At 44.9% G+C, this 15,017-nt stretch overlaps 1 protein-coding gene across 1 annotated transcript; it reads left to right on the top strand.

Moving 5' to 3' along the window:
* Nucleotides 1-453: 453 nt before the first annotated feature.
* EIF2B5 (eukaryotic translation initiation factor 2B subunit epsilon) lies at nucleotides 454-9,611 on the top strand. The gene is made up of 16 exons (XM_069558809.1): nucleotides 454-737; nucleotides 2,178-2,302; nucleotides 3,168-3,353; nucleotides 3,445-3,622; nucleotides 3,709-3,789; nucleotides 4,066-4,143; nucleotides 4,680-4,992; nucleotides 5,902-6,047; nucleotides 6,258-6,399; nucleotides 6,522-6,623; nucleotides 6,941-7,048; nucleotides 7,185-7,275; nucleotides 7,574-7,697; nucleotides 8,371-8,496; nucleotides 8,912-9,022; nucleotides 9,189-9,611. The coding sequence occupies exons 1-16, from the start codon at nucleotides 534-536 to the stop codon at nucleotides 9,246-9,248; spliced, it is 2,175 nt and encodes a 724-aa protein (XP_069414910.1). The 5' UTR covers nucleotides 454-533; the 3' UTR covers nucleotides 9,249-9,611.
* The last annotated feature ends 5,406 nt before the right edge of the window (nucleotides 9,612-15,017 follow it).

Genomic DNA, 15,017 nt, shown 5'->3' with positions numbered 1-15,017 from the left:
AGAGGATGAGATGGCTGGATGGCATCACTGACCGATGGACATGAGTCTGAGTGAACTCCGGGAGTTGGTGATGGACAGGGAGGCCTGGCGTGCTGCAATTCATGGGGTCGCAAAGAGTCGGACACGACTGAGCGACTGAACTGAACTGAACTGAACTGAACTGAAGCGACTTAGCACGCAAGCACGGAGTGGAGATTATACATCCAGAGCCGCTTCGCAGAGAGTACGAGTCTCATTATCCCCTAAGAACGACAGTTTGCTCAGGAACAAATGATGGCAACATTTGTTGCCATAAAACCCCTCCTCGCCGCCCGGGGGCCTCAACCGGCCGCACCCGCGCCGCTGGGCCCCACTGCTCTCTGCCTCGCAGCTCAGCCCTTAGGCAGACCTAGGGGAGACGCATGCGCATTCTTCCGCCCTCGGCTCCTCCCTCCCTTCTTTCGCTACTCCTTCGCATTTCGAGTGCTGGATCTTTTTGTCCCTTACTGTGTGCCGTGTCAGTTTCCGTGCGGAAGTGGTGGCCGTGAGAGAAGATGGCGGCTACTGTGGTGGCGCCGCCTGGTTCGTTGGCCAGTCAGGTCAACAAGCGCAGCGGCGGCGGACCGGGAGGCGGCGGCGGCAGCGGTGGTGGGGCGGCCAGAGGGGCGGAGGAGGAACCGCCTCCGCCCCTACAAGCAGTGCTCGTGGCCGACAGCTTCAACCGTCGCTTCTTCCCCATCTCCAAGGACCAGCCTCGGGTGAGCGACGTGCTCGAGAGCTGCCGGAGGGCCTTGTAGGTGGCAGGGCTAGAGCAAGTAATACTGTGTGGTGAGGCGGCCTCTGGAAGGACTTGTGCCCACTCTCTTTCCCAGAAATCGTGTTTATCTGGTTAGGAGGAAAGCGGAGAGACGGTCAAAAGCCCTGACCAAGTGAGTGGCTGGCAGATTTGGGCACGCGTAGTGCTGTTCACCTCCGGGTTTGGGAGGCCCGCAGGACTAACCTTGGACCAGTGCTTGTGAGAAGCCTTCACACGAGGATTCAGTGCCTCAAGAGGAGGCTGCGCGGCTTTTATACATAGGAAAAAGAGATTCTTAGGTGAAAGAAAATGTTACCTCCTTTTGCCTCCAAAAGGGAGGTTCTGGGCCTAAAAAAGGAGCAGACTAGTCTGATCCCATAGTAACAGCTGTTTTGGATCTTGTACAGTGTGCTTTTTTTCTTTCCAGCTTTTGATGACAGTCAGTGCCATCTGTCAAAAGGAGAACAGAACGGGTTCAGTGGCTGGTTGCCAGCATCCCCTGTATTGTCTAGACACTGGGGAATTGGACTGAGCTACTCCTAATGATTGCTGGGTTCCTCAGCAGTCCCCATTTCAAAGAAAAGGACTTACATTCTTTTTTCGGAAAACCATCTTTGACTCCCCACCCCACCTCCAAATAGTCTAATTGGCTATTTATTTGGGGCAACTGATTGGGATGGCTAGCCCCTGGCTCTTAGAAAGAGATCAAGGAAGGAAATCTTACAGTGAAAAAGGCCTAAGTTTCTGGAGGTATGACTGATTTCTAGTGTTAGAAATCAGGGTTGTCTGTTCTGTATCAGCTCTGTCTGATGCTAAGCAAGTAAACTCTGTGTTTACTGTATCCAGATTGCAACACATTAAACTCACGTTTGGGCTTCTGGAGTAGCTCAGCTGGTAAAGAATCTGCCTGCAATCCAGGAGACCTCGGTTTGATTCCTGGGTGGGGAAATTCCCCTGGATAAGGGATATGCTACCCACTCCAGTATTCTTGGGCTTCCCTGGTGGCTCAGATGGGTAAAGAATCTGCCTGCAATGCGGGAGACCTGCATTCGATCCCTGGGTTGTAAAGATCCCCCGGAGGAGGACATGGCAACCCACTTCCAATTTTCTTGCCTGGAGAATCCCCTTGGCCAGAGGAGCCTGGTGGGCTGCAGTCCATGGGGTTGCAAAGAGTTGGACATTGGACATGACTGAGCAACTAAGCACAGCAGACTCATGTTTAGAGCATTCCATAAACATCAAAGGTAGGAGCCTGATTACTTTTAAATAGGAAAGATAAAACTAGTGTTTGAAAATACTGACAGAAGAGTGAAATTGTGGTTGAAGTAGGGGGAAGAATGCTTCTCAGAGGATCCTCACAGATAACAAGTCTTCAGACTTTTTTTTGTCTCTTATCCTCCAGGTCCTCTTGCCCCTGGCCAATGTGGCACTAATTGACTACACTCTGGAATTTCTGACTGCCACAGGTGTACAGGAAACCTTTGTCTTTTGTTGCTGGAAAGCTGCTCAAATCAAGGAACATTTACTGTAAGCTCTGCAACTTTTCTTTCCGTGTTTCACCATTTTTTCCCTGGTTTCCTTAGGATGAATGTAACTAAGGGGAAATTATGAGGGAGAAAAATGTGTCTATTTGTATCCCATTGTAAGGTCTAAGGGCATTCGCTCCACTTAGGAGGCGAGTAGCTGAAGTTGTGACAAAGATTAAAGAACAGCATTTGAATTTTTTCTGAATCTCATAAAGTTTAGTCCCAGTGAGTTTTGCTTTTTATTTGGTGGCTCCAATCTGCCAGTTACAAGAGTAACATCTTTGTTTTTCCACTGAGCTTCTAAATGTTGAGCTCTTCCTCATCTTTGTATTCCTGGTACCTAGCTTAGTACCAAGCACATAGTAAACACTTAACAGATGTTGAGTGAAATCTTTTTGATAAAGAGTGACTCTCAGGATTTAAGGAAGCTTAGGAAATAAAGGCTAGGATTAGCATGATCTCCATCAGACAGCTCCTAAATGTGATATGAACTTTAAGAGAAAAGTTTGTCCCTAGAATACTTTGAATAACCTAAGTCTCAGTGGGATTTTTAGTTCCAATCCATGTTTGGGGATGGGTCAGGGAATGGAGAGGAAATAGCCATGCTTCTCTAGCCCATAAAACAAGATTATATACTGAAAACAAGATTTATATACATCAAACAAGATTATATACATAAAACAAGACACTATACTGAAACCATTAATTATAGTTCATTAATCTCTTTGAAGTGGAGGAGAAGCTGGCAGAAACTCCAAAAAAATCATAGCAAAGGAGTGTGAATGTTGAATGGTGGGGGAATAGAGAAGCTCTGCATGATCTTTATGTTTCGTTTACTCATTCCCCTCACCCCTCCCTTCCCTTAGGAAATCCAAGTGGTGTCGCCCAACATCCCTCAATGTGGTTCGAATAATTACATCAGAGCTGTATAGATCACTGGGGGATGTTCTCCGTGATGTTGATGCTAAAGCCTTGGTGCGCTCTGACTTCCTTCTGGTGTATGGGGATGTCATCTCAAACATCAATATTACCAGAGCCCTGGAAGAACACAGGTCAGGATGGGAAAACAGTAGAGGTAGGGTTTGGGACCAACAGAGCCCTACGACTGCTTTTTTACAGCTATCTCCTTCCTGTCCTTTATAGGTTAAGGAGGAAGCTAGAAAAAAATGTGTCTGTGATGACGATGATCTTCAAGGAGTCATCCCCCAGCCACCCAACTCGTTGTCATGAGGACAACGTGGTAGTGGCCGTGGATAGTGCCACAAATCAGGTGCTCCATTTCCAGAAGACCCAAGGCCTCCGACGTTTTTCTTTCCCTCTGGTATGTGTTTATCTGGGGTCCTTGAAGTGGGAAGGTGACAGGCTTCAGCAGGAGAGATGAGTTAAGTCCTTGTAACTTCTCCACAGAGCTTGTTCCAGGGCAGTGGAGATGGAGTGGAGATTCGCTATGACTTACTTGATTGTCACATCAGCATCTGCTCTCCTCAGGTGAGCTCCTCAGGTCAAAGGCTGCATATCCACCGAGGAAAACTCTGAGGGTGTATTACCACCCCCTTAAGTGACAAGGTATATTTTTTCTCCCCCTCTCTTATCTGTTCTATAGCAAGGAGGTGTTGTCGTCTTGACCCCAATAGTTCATTGGCTGACTTTTTTGGGATTCTTGCCCATGTCCTGCTGTCACAGTGTCTGACATGTCTCTAGGAGGCTATGTTTGCTTCCAGAGAATAGTACTTAACATCATCCCCCTCTGACTTCTCCACACAGGTGGCTCAACTATTTACAGACAACTTCGACTACCAAACACGAGATGACTTTGTGCGAGGCCTGTTAGTGAATGAGGAGGTAATAAAAGGCTCCCAGTGCCTCTTTAGAAGAGGGCTGTAATATTATCTCACGCTGATAACTTTTGGTTTCCCACCCCTACCCCTCCAACCCCGCCTTTTTTCCTCTCTTTCTTCATTTGCTTTTTTATTTTAACCAACTTCAGGGACAGTAGACCCTGCTGACACACAGAAGATTCATTTTTCATTTTTGTCAGATTCCCCAATACCATCTGACCACCCGTGACATGTTAAAAAATCTCAAAATCAACAAATCGATTGCTAAAAACGTGACTATCCACCATTACACGTAATGTGAAATTTTGTTTTCCCTTGGGTAGGTGGGGAGACTTTTGGTCCCATCTTATATTTTATTGAGCTGTAGGAGGAAGGAAAATAGCTGGAGGTGAGGGGGGAGCAGTACAGAAAAAAGTCTCAGGCCACTTGGCTATGACATTGAGAAGCAGTAGGGAATTTAAGGAAGTTAGAAGAGAATTATACTGGGGGATGTTCTTTCTCTCTTGCTTGCTTGGGTGACCTTTTTTTCTCCTCATTTAGATCTTAGGAAACCAGATCCACATGCATGTGACAACTAAGGAATATGGTGCCCGGGTCTCCAACCTACACATGTATGCTGCTGTCTGCGCAGATGTCATCCGCCGATGGGTCTACCCTCTCACCCCAGAGGCTAACTTCACTGACAGCACAACCCAGAGCTGCACTCACTCCCGACATAACATCTACCGAGGGCCTGAGGTCAGCCTGGGCCATGGCAGCATCCTGGAGGAAAACGTGCTCTTAGGTTCTGGCACTGTCATTGGCAGCAATTGCTCCATCACTAACAGTGTCATTGGCCCTGGCTGTCACATTGGTGAGTATAGGTAGGGAGGTCAAGCTGGCCATCCTAGGAGCAGGAACTTGGGGGAACCCCATGAGTTCAGAAAAGGATACAGAGGGATAGTCTCTGAGAATAAGGAACTAGAGTGGCTGCCTTAATAAAGGAAGGAACAGGGATGTAAAAACAGTGATACTTTTAATTTGTGGTCTGTGAGCCTATTATTGGGTGACTCTTCGCATTCCAGGGTACCCTGTATTCACATTCAGGACCAACTGGATAATTAACATGCAATAACACCTGTTCAGTACATTGCAGTTTACAAAGGGGTTCTGTGTACTTTATTTCATTTAATCCTCATAAAAACCTTGTGAGGTATTATTTATAGATAAGTTTTATAGATAATCAAAAAGGCTAAAAGTGGTTGTCCCTCCAATGTCATGGCTCATAAGAGGCAATGCAGGTACTTGATTCTGATTATAAGTCTAGGGTTCTTTATACTCTTTAATAACTCACTTTGGTTATAAGAAAGTGATGCTTCTCATGAAACTGCCCCATTAAGAGAACAATAAGATTCTGACTTTAAAATGTACCAAAACAAAAGCGGTAGAATAGTTTGGTTCTACTTTTAGACAGGAATGTGATTCTAATAAGTTTCTTAAAAGGGATCTCCAGAAATCTTAAAGGTTCTCAGGTTCTTAAGTTCAGTATATAGTCAAATTGTTGTAAAACTGATGGAGGGTAGTCAGGCTGGGCAATGTTCTGGTCTCTGGCCTGAGCTTAGAGAGGAAGAGGGGATTTATGGTAATTTGGGGATGGAGTGGTAGAGCTGGATGGGAGCTCTGCTGGTGTCAGTCAGCCCCATTCTCCACAAATGGTGTGAAAAGTGGTCTGGTCTGGAATTGGAGCCATGGGTGACCAGGAGTCTTTCCTGTCCTGAGCCAGGTGATAATGTGGTGCTGGACCAGGCCTTCCTGTGGCAGGGGGTCCGAGTTGCTGCTGGAGCACAGATTCATCAGTCTCTGCTCTGTGACAATGCTGAGGTCAAGGAAAATGTTACACTGAAGCCTCACTGTGTCCTTACTTCCCAGGTAAGACCTGCTCCACATGGCACAGCTGAGTGGTGGTTATGCTGAGCCAGAAAGTGCCTCATGTCCACCAAATCCAGCCTGAATTGAAATTCCCAATCCAGTGTTTTCATTTGCTTTCTACTTGACTTAGTAAAGTCACTTTCCTTTGCAGGGAGTACTTTTCCCACACATTAATGGATTTATGCCACCCACTCCTTTTTTCTCCTCCAGGTGGTAGTAGGCCCAGATATCATGCTGCCTGAGGGCTCAGTGATCTCTTTGCACCCTCCAGATGCAGAGGATGATGAGGATGATGGTCAGTTCAGTGATGATTCTGGGGCTGACCAAGAAAAGGAGAAAGTGAAGCTGAAAGGTGTGAGACTCAGCAGGTGTGGGGCATCTGTGTGTCTCTCTGCCCCATAGAAATACCAGTGTTTCCTCCTAAGGGGTTGGTGCTTCTCCTGGGCCCTTGCTAAAGATCAGTGTCTTTTCCAGGTTACAATCCAGCAGAAGTCGGAGTTGCAGGCCAGGGCTACCTCTGGAAAACTGCAGACATGAACATGGAGGAAGAGGAGGAACTACGGCAGAATCTATGGGGTAAGCTAGGCCTCATTCCTGCCACCCACCATCTAAATCAGGTTATTTTGAGGGAGTTTGAACATTTCAGAATCATACTGGCAGTGGTTTAGTCCCTAAGTTATATCTGACTGTTATGGCCCAGTGGACTGTAGCCTGCCAGGCTTCTCTATCCATAGGATTCTGCAGGCAAAAATACTGGAGTGAGTTGCCATTTTCTTCAGCAGGGGATCAGAATCAGACTGCTTGTTCATTAATTTATTCATGCAGACAGAGCAGATATATTGCTGTCAGTGGCTCTGCCGTTTTCTTTTTTCTCACCCCTTCTGGATTCTCAGGACTCAGAATCAACATGGAAGAAGAGAGTGAAACTGAAAGTGAGCAAAGTATGGATTCTGAAGAGCTAGGCAGCCGGGCAGGCTCTCCACAGATGGATGACATCAAAGGTACGTGGCCAAGGGAGCAGTGTCTAGGACAGAAGAGGAGAACATCCAGTTTGGTTGGGCATAAAGTGAGGACTGGATGACTTAAAGCATCCTGGAGCAATATTGGCCCATGAACTTATTCTTGCTTTGATTTTAGTGTTTCAGAATGAAGTCCTGGGAACACTACAGCGGGGCAAGGAGGAGAACATTTCTTGTGACAATCTAGTCCTGGAGATAAATTCTCTCAAGTAAGAGCAGCCTCTCCCTATTCTCATTTTCTCAGGGTAATCCTAGGTGGTGGAGGTTCTCTCCTAATTCTTCCCCAAATAGGAACATGTTCCCTTGACATCGCGACTGGACAAGGCTGGTAGCATTTGAAACAGGGAGAACATTGTTCTAGCCTCAGCATAGACTTCTTCCTTCCAAAATCTTCCCTTTGCATGTTGCATCTGACTTCCTCTTCCCCAATGTCCTGCCAAAGTCATAGTCCTACAGTATGCTGAAAGGGCCAGTGAAGGCCCTGGTGTCACCCCAGTGTCCCCACAGGTATGCCTACAACATAAGCCTGAAGGAAGTGATGCAAGTATTGAGCCATGTGGTCCTGGAGTTCCCACTGCAACAAATGGATTCCCCGCTAGACCCAAACCGCTACTGTGCCCTGTTGATTCCCGTAAGCAAAGATTGAGGCTGGGTACAAGGGGTTGAGTGGAGACAGGTATACATTTTGGGGGCTTGACTTTAAAGGAAATCAGGGGTAGAAGGTCTTATGGGGTATGTGTTACTTGTGGTTCCTTTCTCCTTGCCTCTGGACACAGATTGGGTTCTAGAGCAGGTTTGGTTGTCCAGGGGAGTCAAGTTAGTTTCAGTAATGAGTGGCCTTTGAGATTCCAGTATTCAGATGGTACTAGACCCCAAAGGCATACCCAGAATGGACTGGATTGTCATACTCCGACTGAAAATGATCTGACCCAGAATAAGGTGAACATTTAGACTGGGAACAGATATTTTGAAGCAGCCTGCAGCATCTGACCCTCTTCACCTTCCCTAGGAAATTTCTTTTTCTCCAGTCCTTCCAGCAGCTCCCAGGTGCCTATGACATAGTTCCACAAAGCCTGTATAATCTCGTCTTTTTTAATTTTTAATTTTGTGACTTGCGGGATCTCAGTTCCCTCATCAGGGATTGAGCCCAGGTCATAGCAGCAAAAATACCAAATCCTACCACTAGACCACCAGGCAACCACCTCTTGTCTTGAAAGACCTATGTTATCATTATTGATTCTCTTTACTGTCCAGGTCTAGGTACATGCTCAGGAATATATTGCAGCTTCTCCTCTTTCCTACAGTTGCTCAAGGCCTGGAGCCCTGTCTTTAGGAACTACATAAAGCGCGCCGCTGATCATTTGGAATCTTTGGCAGCCATTGAGGACTTCTTTTTGGAGCATGAAGCTCTTAGCACTTCCATGGCCAAGGTGAATACCACCCCAAGCCATATAGTCTTGCATTTACTTTGAAACAGGCTTTGGTGACCTCCATGGGACACAGTATAGACTGACATGAATCCATGTGGAGTTTAGTTAATAGTGTCATCTACCTGTAGTGTTGTGCTCATTGCTGAGATAGTACAGCTTGGAGCCAAGCTAGTAAGGCAGCCATTTGGAGGTTGTCCTGGGAATGTGTGGAGCACTACAGTTACAGAAGTCAGACCTGTCCCAGTATCAGAGTGAACAGCTCACTCTTGTCTGTTTTGGAGGAGACTGCACAGTGTATAGGAGGCAGCTGAGGGCCTGGTAGGAAGGCACTAGATCATGCTGCCTCTTCCTCTGTTACCCATTGTATCTTGAACCCTGCAAGGCCCCTGAGACCTCCTCTGCTGGCCTTCTGTAGGTACTGATGGCTTTCTACCAACTGGAGATCCTGGCTGAGGAAACAATTCTGAGCTGGTTCAGCCAAAGGGAGGTAACTGACAAAGGCCAGCAGTTGCGCAAGAATCAGCAGGTGAGTCAGGTTGCCTTCCTCTGACTACAGTGGGTGTCTGGTTCCCTGGCTCCCGGCCCTAGACTCCAGGTGGCTGGTCCCTGAGCCTCTGGTTGTTTATCCACTAAGGAGAACAGGAGGGTTATGTGCGTCCCCCTCAGTAGCTCTCCACTCTGCTTCCTTACAGCTGCAAAGGTTCATCCAGTGGCTAAAAGAGGCAGAAGAGGAGTCATCTGAAGATGACTGAAGTCACACTGCCTGCTTCTGTGGGTGTTGTTGATTAACCTCAAGGTTTCTGGGCCAGGACAAGTGAGAGACTAGTTCAAAAGGATGAGTGACCACCATCTGAACTGAGACTGGAGCAGAGGCTGGAACTACAGTATTCTTCCCACCATCAGCAACCATGTGCCTCCCATCCTGACTGGGGAGTGAGCGTGAAGGAAGTTGGGCTGGATAACAGCTCTGCCTAAGGAAGAGCTAAGCAGGCCCTGCGGTTAGAGGAAGACCAGAGGAACAGCTTTGTGCTTTGGTTCCCCTCAGGGAATAGCAGAGAGCAGTTGGCCCTCTCTGCGGCTTGTATTTGTTAATATTAAAAAAACAGAGAGGGGTATATTTGGTTTCTCTCCAACTCTGATTGATCAGCCATTGATGTAGGTGACCAAAGAGTTCTGAACCTCTGATGTAGTAGTAGCTTTTTCTTAACCACCTGGTGGAGAGGGAGAAGAGGGGTGTTGTGTCCACTAGATGGTACTGTGGTGCCATGGTACTAGTTGACCATTGCCATGGTCATGATAGTGGAGGGGCTAGATTCTTTTCCAGCCTTTGTGGACCAATTTGTGGTCCTGGAGTGGTGTGCCCAAACCAAGTTCCATAGAGAGTCCTAGTCCAGGCACTTTTCTTCAGAGGGTGATGATACCAAGCATATGTAAAGTCCATTAACCACCTGCCAGTCCATCACATGCTTTGTCCAGTTGATCCACGTCCACTGTCAGGGAAACAGGGCTACTCTTCATCTTCAAAATAAGGGAATTTGTTCAAGGTCTCATGACTTTTGGGGGGTAAAGTTAAGGACTTGATCCTCATCCAGAATTCTTTTTCCTTCACCATTTTCAGTGTCTCAGTGAAGGGAAATTCCCCCCAGATGCAAATACAACCTCAGGCCAGCAATGGATATTCTTAAGAACAGAGGAAGAATCTGAGATGGGTTGTCCCCTCATATATGTTATTTTAGTTAATCTTCACATCAGCCGTATGAAGTAGCTCTTATCCCCGTTTTCCGATGAGAGGAGTCTAAAGTTCATAGAGGTCCCATAAGTAGTAAGTGATAGAGCAAGGATTTGTTATTAGACTCTAGAACTGGAGTTTGTCAGGTTCCAATATTGTCTGCTTTAACTTGGACTGTGAGACATGCCCTTCTGTCTTATCTTGTTGAGTTCTTTGTTGCTTTCCTATAATCCTCACTCTGTTAACACTTAACTCTGGCAGATGTCTCTGGTAACAAGTGGCCCTCTTGGACATCAGATAAAATGGTTGCCTCTCTTCATTTCAATTGGGTAGAAGGAGTAAGCTGAGGAAGGGCATACTGAACTGTGTTCAGGAGTGTGAAGGGGCATTACTCAGTATTTCTGAAGAGGGAGAAACAGGGTGGCTGGGATTTGGCTTAATTTGCTTTTCTTATTCAGTAAATCTCAGTTTCTGGGTTCGATCCCTGGGTCGGGAAGATCCCCTGGAGAAGGAAATGGCAACCCGCTCCAGTGTTCTTGCCTGGAGAATCCCATGGACAGAGGAGCCTGGTGGGCTACAGTCCACAGGGTTGCAAAGAGTCGGACATGACTGAGTGACTTCACTTCACTTCACTTCACTTCTTTGTCAAATACAGGACCTTGTGACTAGAAAGCATGTGAAGGTTATAGATGGACTTCATAGGGGCAGTTAAGTACAATTAACTGTAGAGTACCTCTAATTTATACCTAGTGGGTGGCAGAGATCAAAAGTGGCCTGTAGAACTTTTTAGAAGGAAGATATTCCTTCTAGTTTGGGTGCTTAGGGAGAAGGCTTACAGGATTGTGACACCTGAGTGGCTTTAAAAAAAAAAGTAGAAGAGAACATTATAAGCAAAGCAATGGGTTTCCACTTGAGTATGGCAGATTGAACACATGAGCTTTTTACTCCCTCCAAAACCCCTTTCAGTGTCAACAGAGGAATTTTTCAAAAAAGGCACATGACTCTATGACAAGGAAAACAAGGTGGCAGCAATGAATGAAAGACATCAACATTTTGGAAAAAAAGTAAATGGGAAGGTGAAGGTTGAGCTAGCAGAGCAGAATGAGATGGGCTCTACCTGCTGAGGTGATTGTTAACAAGAAGCAAATCAGTGTGCCCTTCTGAACCCAGAAGAGGCTCAGGAGAGGGGGTACGGATTGGGGCTGAGAACTGAGGTTGGGGGAGAGGGGAATCAGAGATGTGTATGAGAAAAAGCCCCCCCAGGTCCTTTATCTGATCCAGCCGAGTGACTACCCCTACTTCTCTGCAAGAGATAGGAGCTTTAGTCTCTGGAGAAATGGTGGGGAGGCAATTTTCAAAGAACTACTTATAAAGGTTTCCTAAACCCAAAGGTCATGAGTTTCTAGAACTGACGAGTCAATGAGTGCCCAGCACAATGAACAAAAATAGCACCGTGAAATCTCAGAACCTCAGGGAAAGTATAAACCTTTAGAACCACCGAATTTAATAGGAGACATGGTGGGGATGAGAGTGAGGGGCTAGATTGAAAATGAGGGATAAAGTGAAAGTATATGAGTGGCAGGGCTCTGAATGTCACCACAACTGACATAGCCCCTAGGCCAAAACAATTGCAGACAAAAGGCCTACAAATATATTTTTGTTTCAAAAAATCCACTCATCACCCTACAGTGAAACTGGTTATTTAATAGGCCCTGTACATGGACAGAATTTACAATTAGCCTTTTAGTATTTCACTCTTAAATGTGAATAGACCATTAAGGCCCACCAGACGTGACTGAAGCGACTTAGCAGCAGCAGCAGACATTTGAGGAAACTTGCAATATGAAAGGTAGAGATCACAACAAACAGAAAATTGAAACTAAGGAATTCACAAAGTAGCTTTCTGAAAACTTTAGGGAGGAAAATGCTATAATTCTCAAAGCTCAGAGAAGATAATGTGTCTTTGAATAAATGCTATGAAAAGGAAAAGTTGGAGGACAAAAGAATTCTTAGAAATTAAAAAAATAGTAAATGATTTTTTTCCTACTGGAAAACTGGAAGAGTACAAAACCAAATAGGATGGAGATTATACTACGTCCATCCTTATATACTTACTGAGTTTTTAATTGTGAATATTTTACCTGTACGATTAGATAGGGGAAAGTTTGGAAATACTTTTAATCTTGCAAAAAGGTGAAATCATTTAAAAATAAAGTGGATGATGAAGAAAAAAGGATCAATCCAGAAGGTCCAACATGTAGCAGGAGTTGCAGAAACAACAGGAAAAAATGGTAGTAATGTTACTAAATAATTCAAGAAAGGATTGTTGAACTAGATGGGAAGTGCTCACCCAATGCCTAGCACAGTGAATAGCACCAAGGCATATCACCAAGAAATTTGAGAACCCCCAGGGATAAAGAGTACTTCCTAAAGACTTGCAAAGAGAGTTAAAAACAAGTCCTGTACAAATGCTTAAGAAAAATTAAGAGATCAGACTGATCACTTAATAGCAACACTGGAAGCTAGAAGACAATGGAGTGACTCAGAATTCTGAAGGAAAATTGTTAAGACTTGCTCTCATCTTTTCAAGTTTCTCCCCAGTTAATCTTTTTTTCAAAACTTTTTATTGAAATATAGATGGTTTACAATGTGTTAATTTCAGGTGTACAGCAAAGTCATTCAGTTTTATACATATTAATATATATATACTTTTTCAGATTCTTTTCCATAATAGTTCACCCCAAATTTTTATTTCTCATGCTTTCAAGGGAAACTACCAAAGGATGTGTTTTATTACTATTGAGCAAATTATTGAGGAAACTGGAATCCAATACAGAGGAGAGGTAAAGAGAATTCAGAGAATAATGCAAAGAAGTCCAAGGATGAGAGCTGTTCACAGACTGAGACAGCCAGCAGTGCAGACCAGAGCAATGGAATGGAAGGGTCCAGAAAAGAAAGCCAATGGGTTATCTAGTACATTTAACTGAGTTAGTAAAATATGAATTGAGAAGCTATTAGATTATGTGGAAAGACTTAATGATAAGTACACTATATAAAAAAGCAAACGCAAGAGCAAGGCAATGATTAATGCCAGAAAGAAAAGTTGGAAACATAGTCAAAATGTCAATACTAAGTACCAAAATCCTAAGAAGTTAGGTGAGGTAGAGAAAAGGTAAATTCATCAAAATTGGAAATCAATAAACAATGTCTAGAATGCATAAATCAGGGCTTCCCTGGTGGTCCAAGGGTTAAGAATCCACCTGCCAATGCAGGGGACATGGATTCAGTCTTGGGCCCAGGAAGATCCCATATGCCTTGGAGCAACTAAGCCCAAGCGTCACAACTACTGAGCCCATGCGCCTCAACTAGAGAAAGCCTGTGCACAGCCATGAAGACAGCACAGCCATAAATAAATAAAATTTTTGAAAGACTTACAGAATGTATAAATCAAGAAGTAATATGAGCTTAAAAAATGTACACGGGTCAGGGTGAGGAGGGAAATGAAACAGGACTGCTGTTAAAGATTTTCTTGATATTTGTCTATGCATGCATATTAATTTGATAAAAATTTAAAGGGAAGGTGTGAAATGAAAATATATTCAGTGCATGAGCAGGGGCTAACAAGTAGGTTGAACAGATTTAAGTCAAAACTTTATAGACAGGATACAATGAAAAAAAGGCTGTAGAGGTAGGTAGAGGTTAGATTATGCAGAGCTTTGAATATCATGCTATGGATATTTGAAAGTACTGCAAAATGTGGAGAGGTTTCTAAGCTGAAGAGGTATCTGAAAGGTCCTTAATCTTGAAATGCTTATTTGGCAACAATATACAAAATGGAGTGGGAGGAGCCCACACTTGTTACTGTGGCCTAAAAGGACCTATGTCTATGTGGTCTGGTCCTAGCCTACCTGACACTCATCTACCACCATCATTGTAGTCACAATGACCTTCTTTTTGTTCTTCAAAATTGGCAAGTTTATTCTTGCCTTAGCCCTTATACTTGTCTGTACCTCTGCCTAGAATGCTCTTCCTTCAAGACCAGACCATATAGATGCTTCCTCACTAGTTCTAGGTCTTCAGGCAAATGGAAGAGCCCTTCTCTGACTTCCCATATTACTCTTTCCCCTGTTACTATCACATCACTCTGTTTTACTCTTTTTCATAGCATTTGCCACTCTGAACTTATTTATTTACAAGCCTGTATGTTGCTACAGTCCATGGGGTTACAAAAAGTTAGACACCACTGAGCAACTGAACACTGTGCCTCCTTCCAAATGAGTGAAGAGCCTAAGAACAGCCTTATCGGCCTTGTTTTGCTCTTTCATGCAGTATGCCTTGCACATAGTAGGCACTCAGTATTTATTAAACAAGCTACCTAAAGCTTAGGCATGAGGAGATCTGTTAGAAACGATTATACTCAGCCCTGGCTTGAGACTTCATGTCCCAGTCAGGCAGACATCTTCATACTTAAGCTCATTCTGCATTCAGTCCATTGATTAAATCACTACTTCACACTTAGGTACTGAGGTTACAAGAAGGAATCAGAACTCGATCCTGTTCTGTCCTTAAGCAGTTGTCAGGTAGACTGAATGACAGCAGCTATGCTTCTCAGGAGACCCTAAAAGGCCAGGTCGATGAGGCTGTATCCTCCAGAGATACTTGGTCAGAACCCCTTCTCTGGGAAGCAAAGCAACCCCTACATTAATGCCTCCCCAGCTGCAGAGGAGCAGCCGATCCCCTTGGGTCCAGAGCCAGGGCCTTGAAAAGTCCGGGAACCCGGCCATCCTGGAGA

The sequence above is a fragment of the Ovis canadensis genome, chromosome 1 (genome assembly GCF_042477335.2).
Source record: "Ovis canadensis isolate MfBH-ARS-UI-01 breed Bighorn chromosome 1, ARS-UI_OviCan_v2, whole genome shotgun sequence".
NCBI classification, from domain to species: domain Eukaryota; kingdom Metazoa; phylum Chordata; class Mammalia; order Artiodactyla; family Bovidae; genus Ovis; species Ovis canadensis.
Note: the sequence above shows the minus strand (reverse complement) of the source record. Positions and strands in the feature narration are given on the sequence as shown.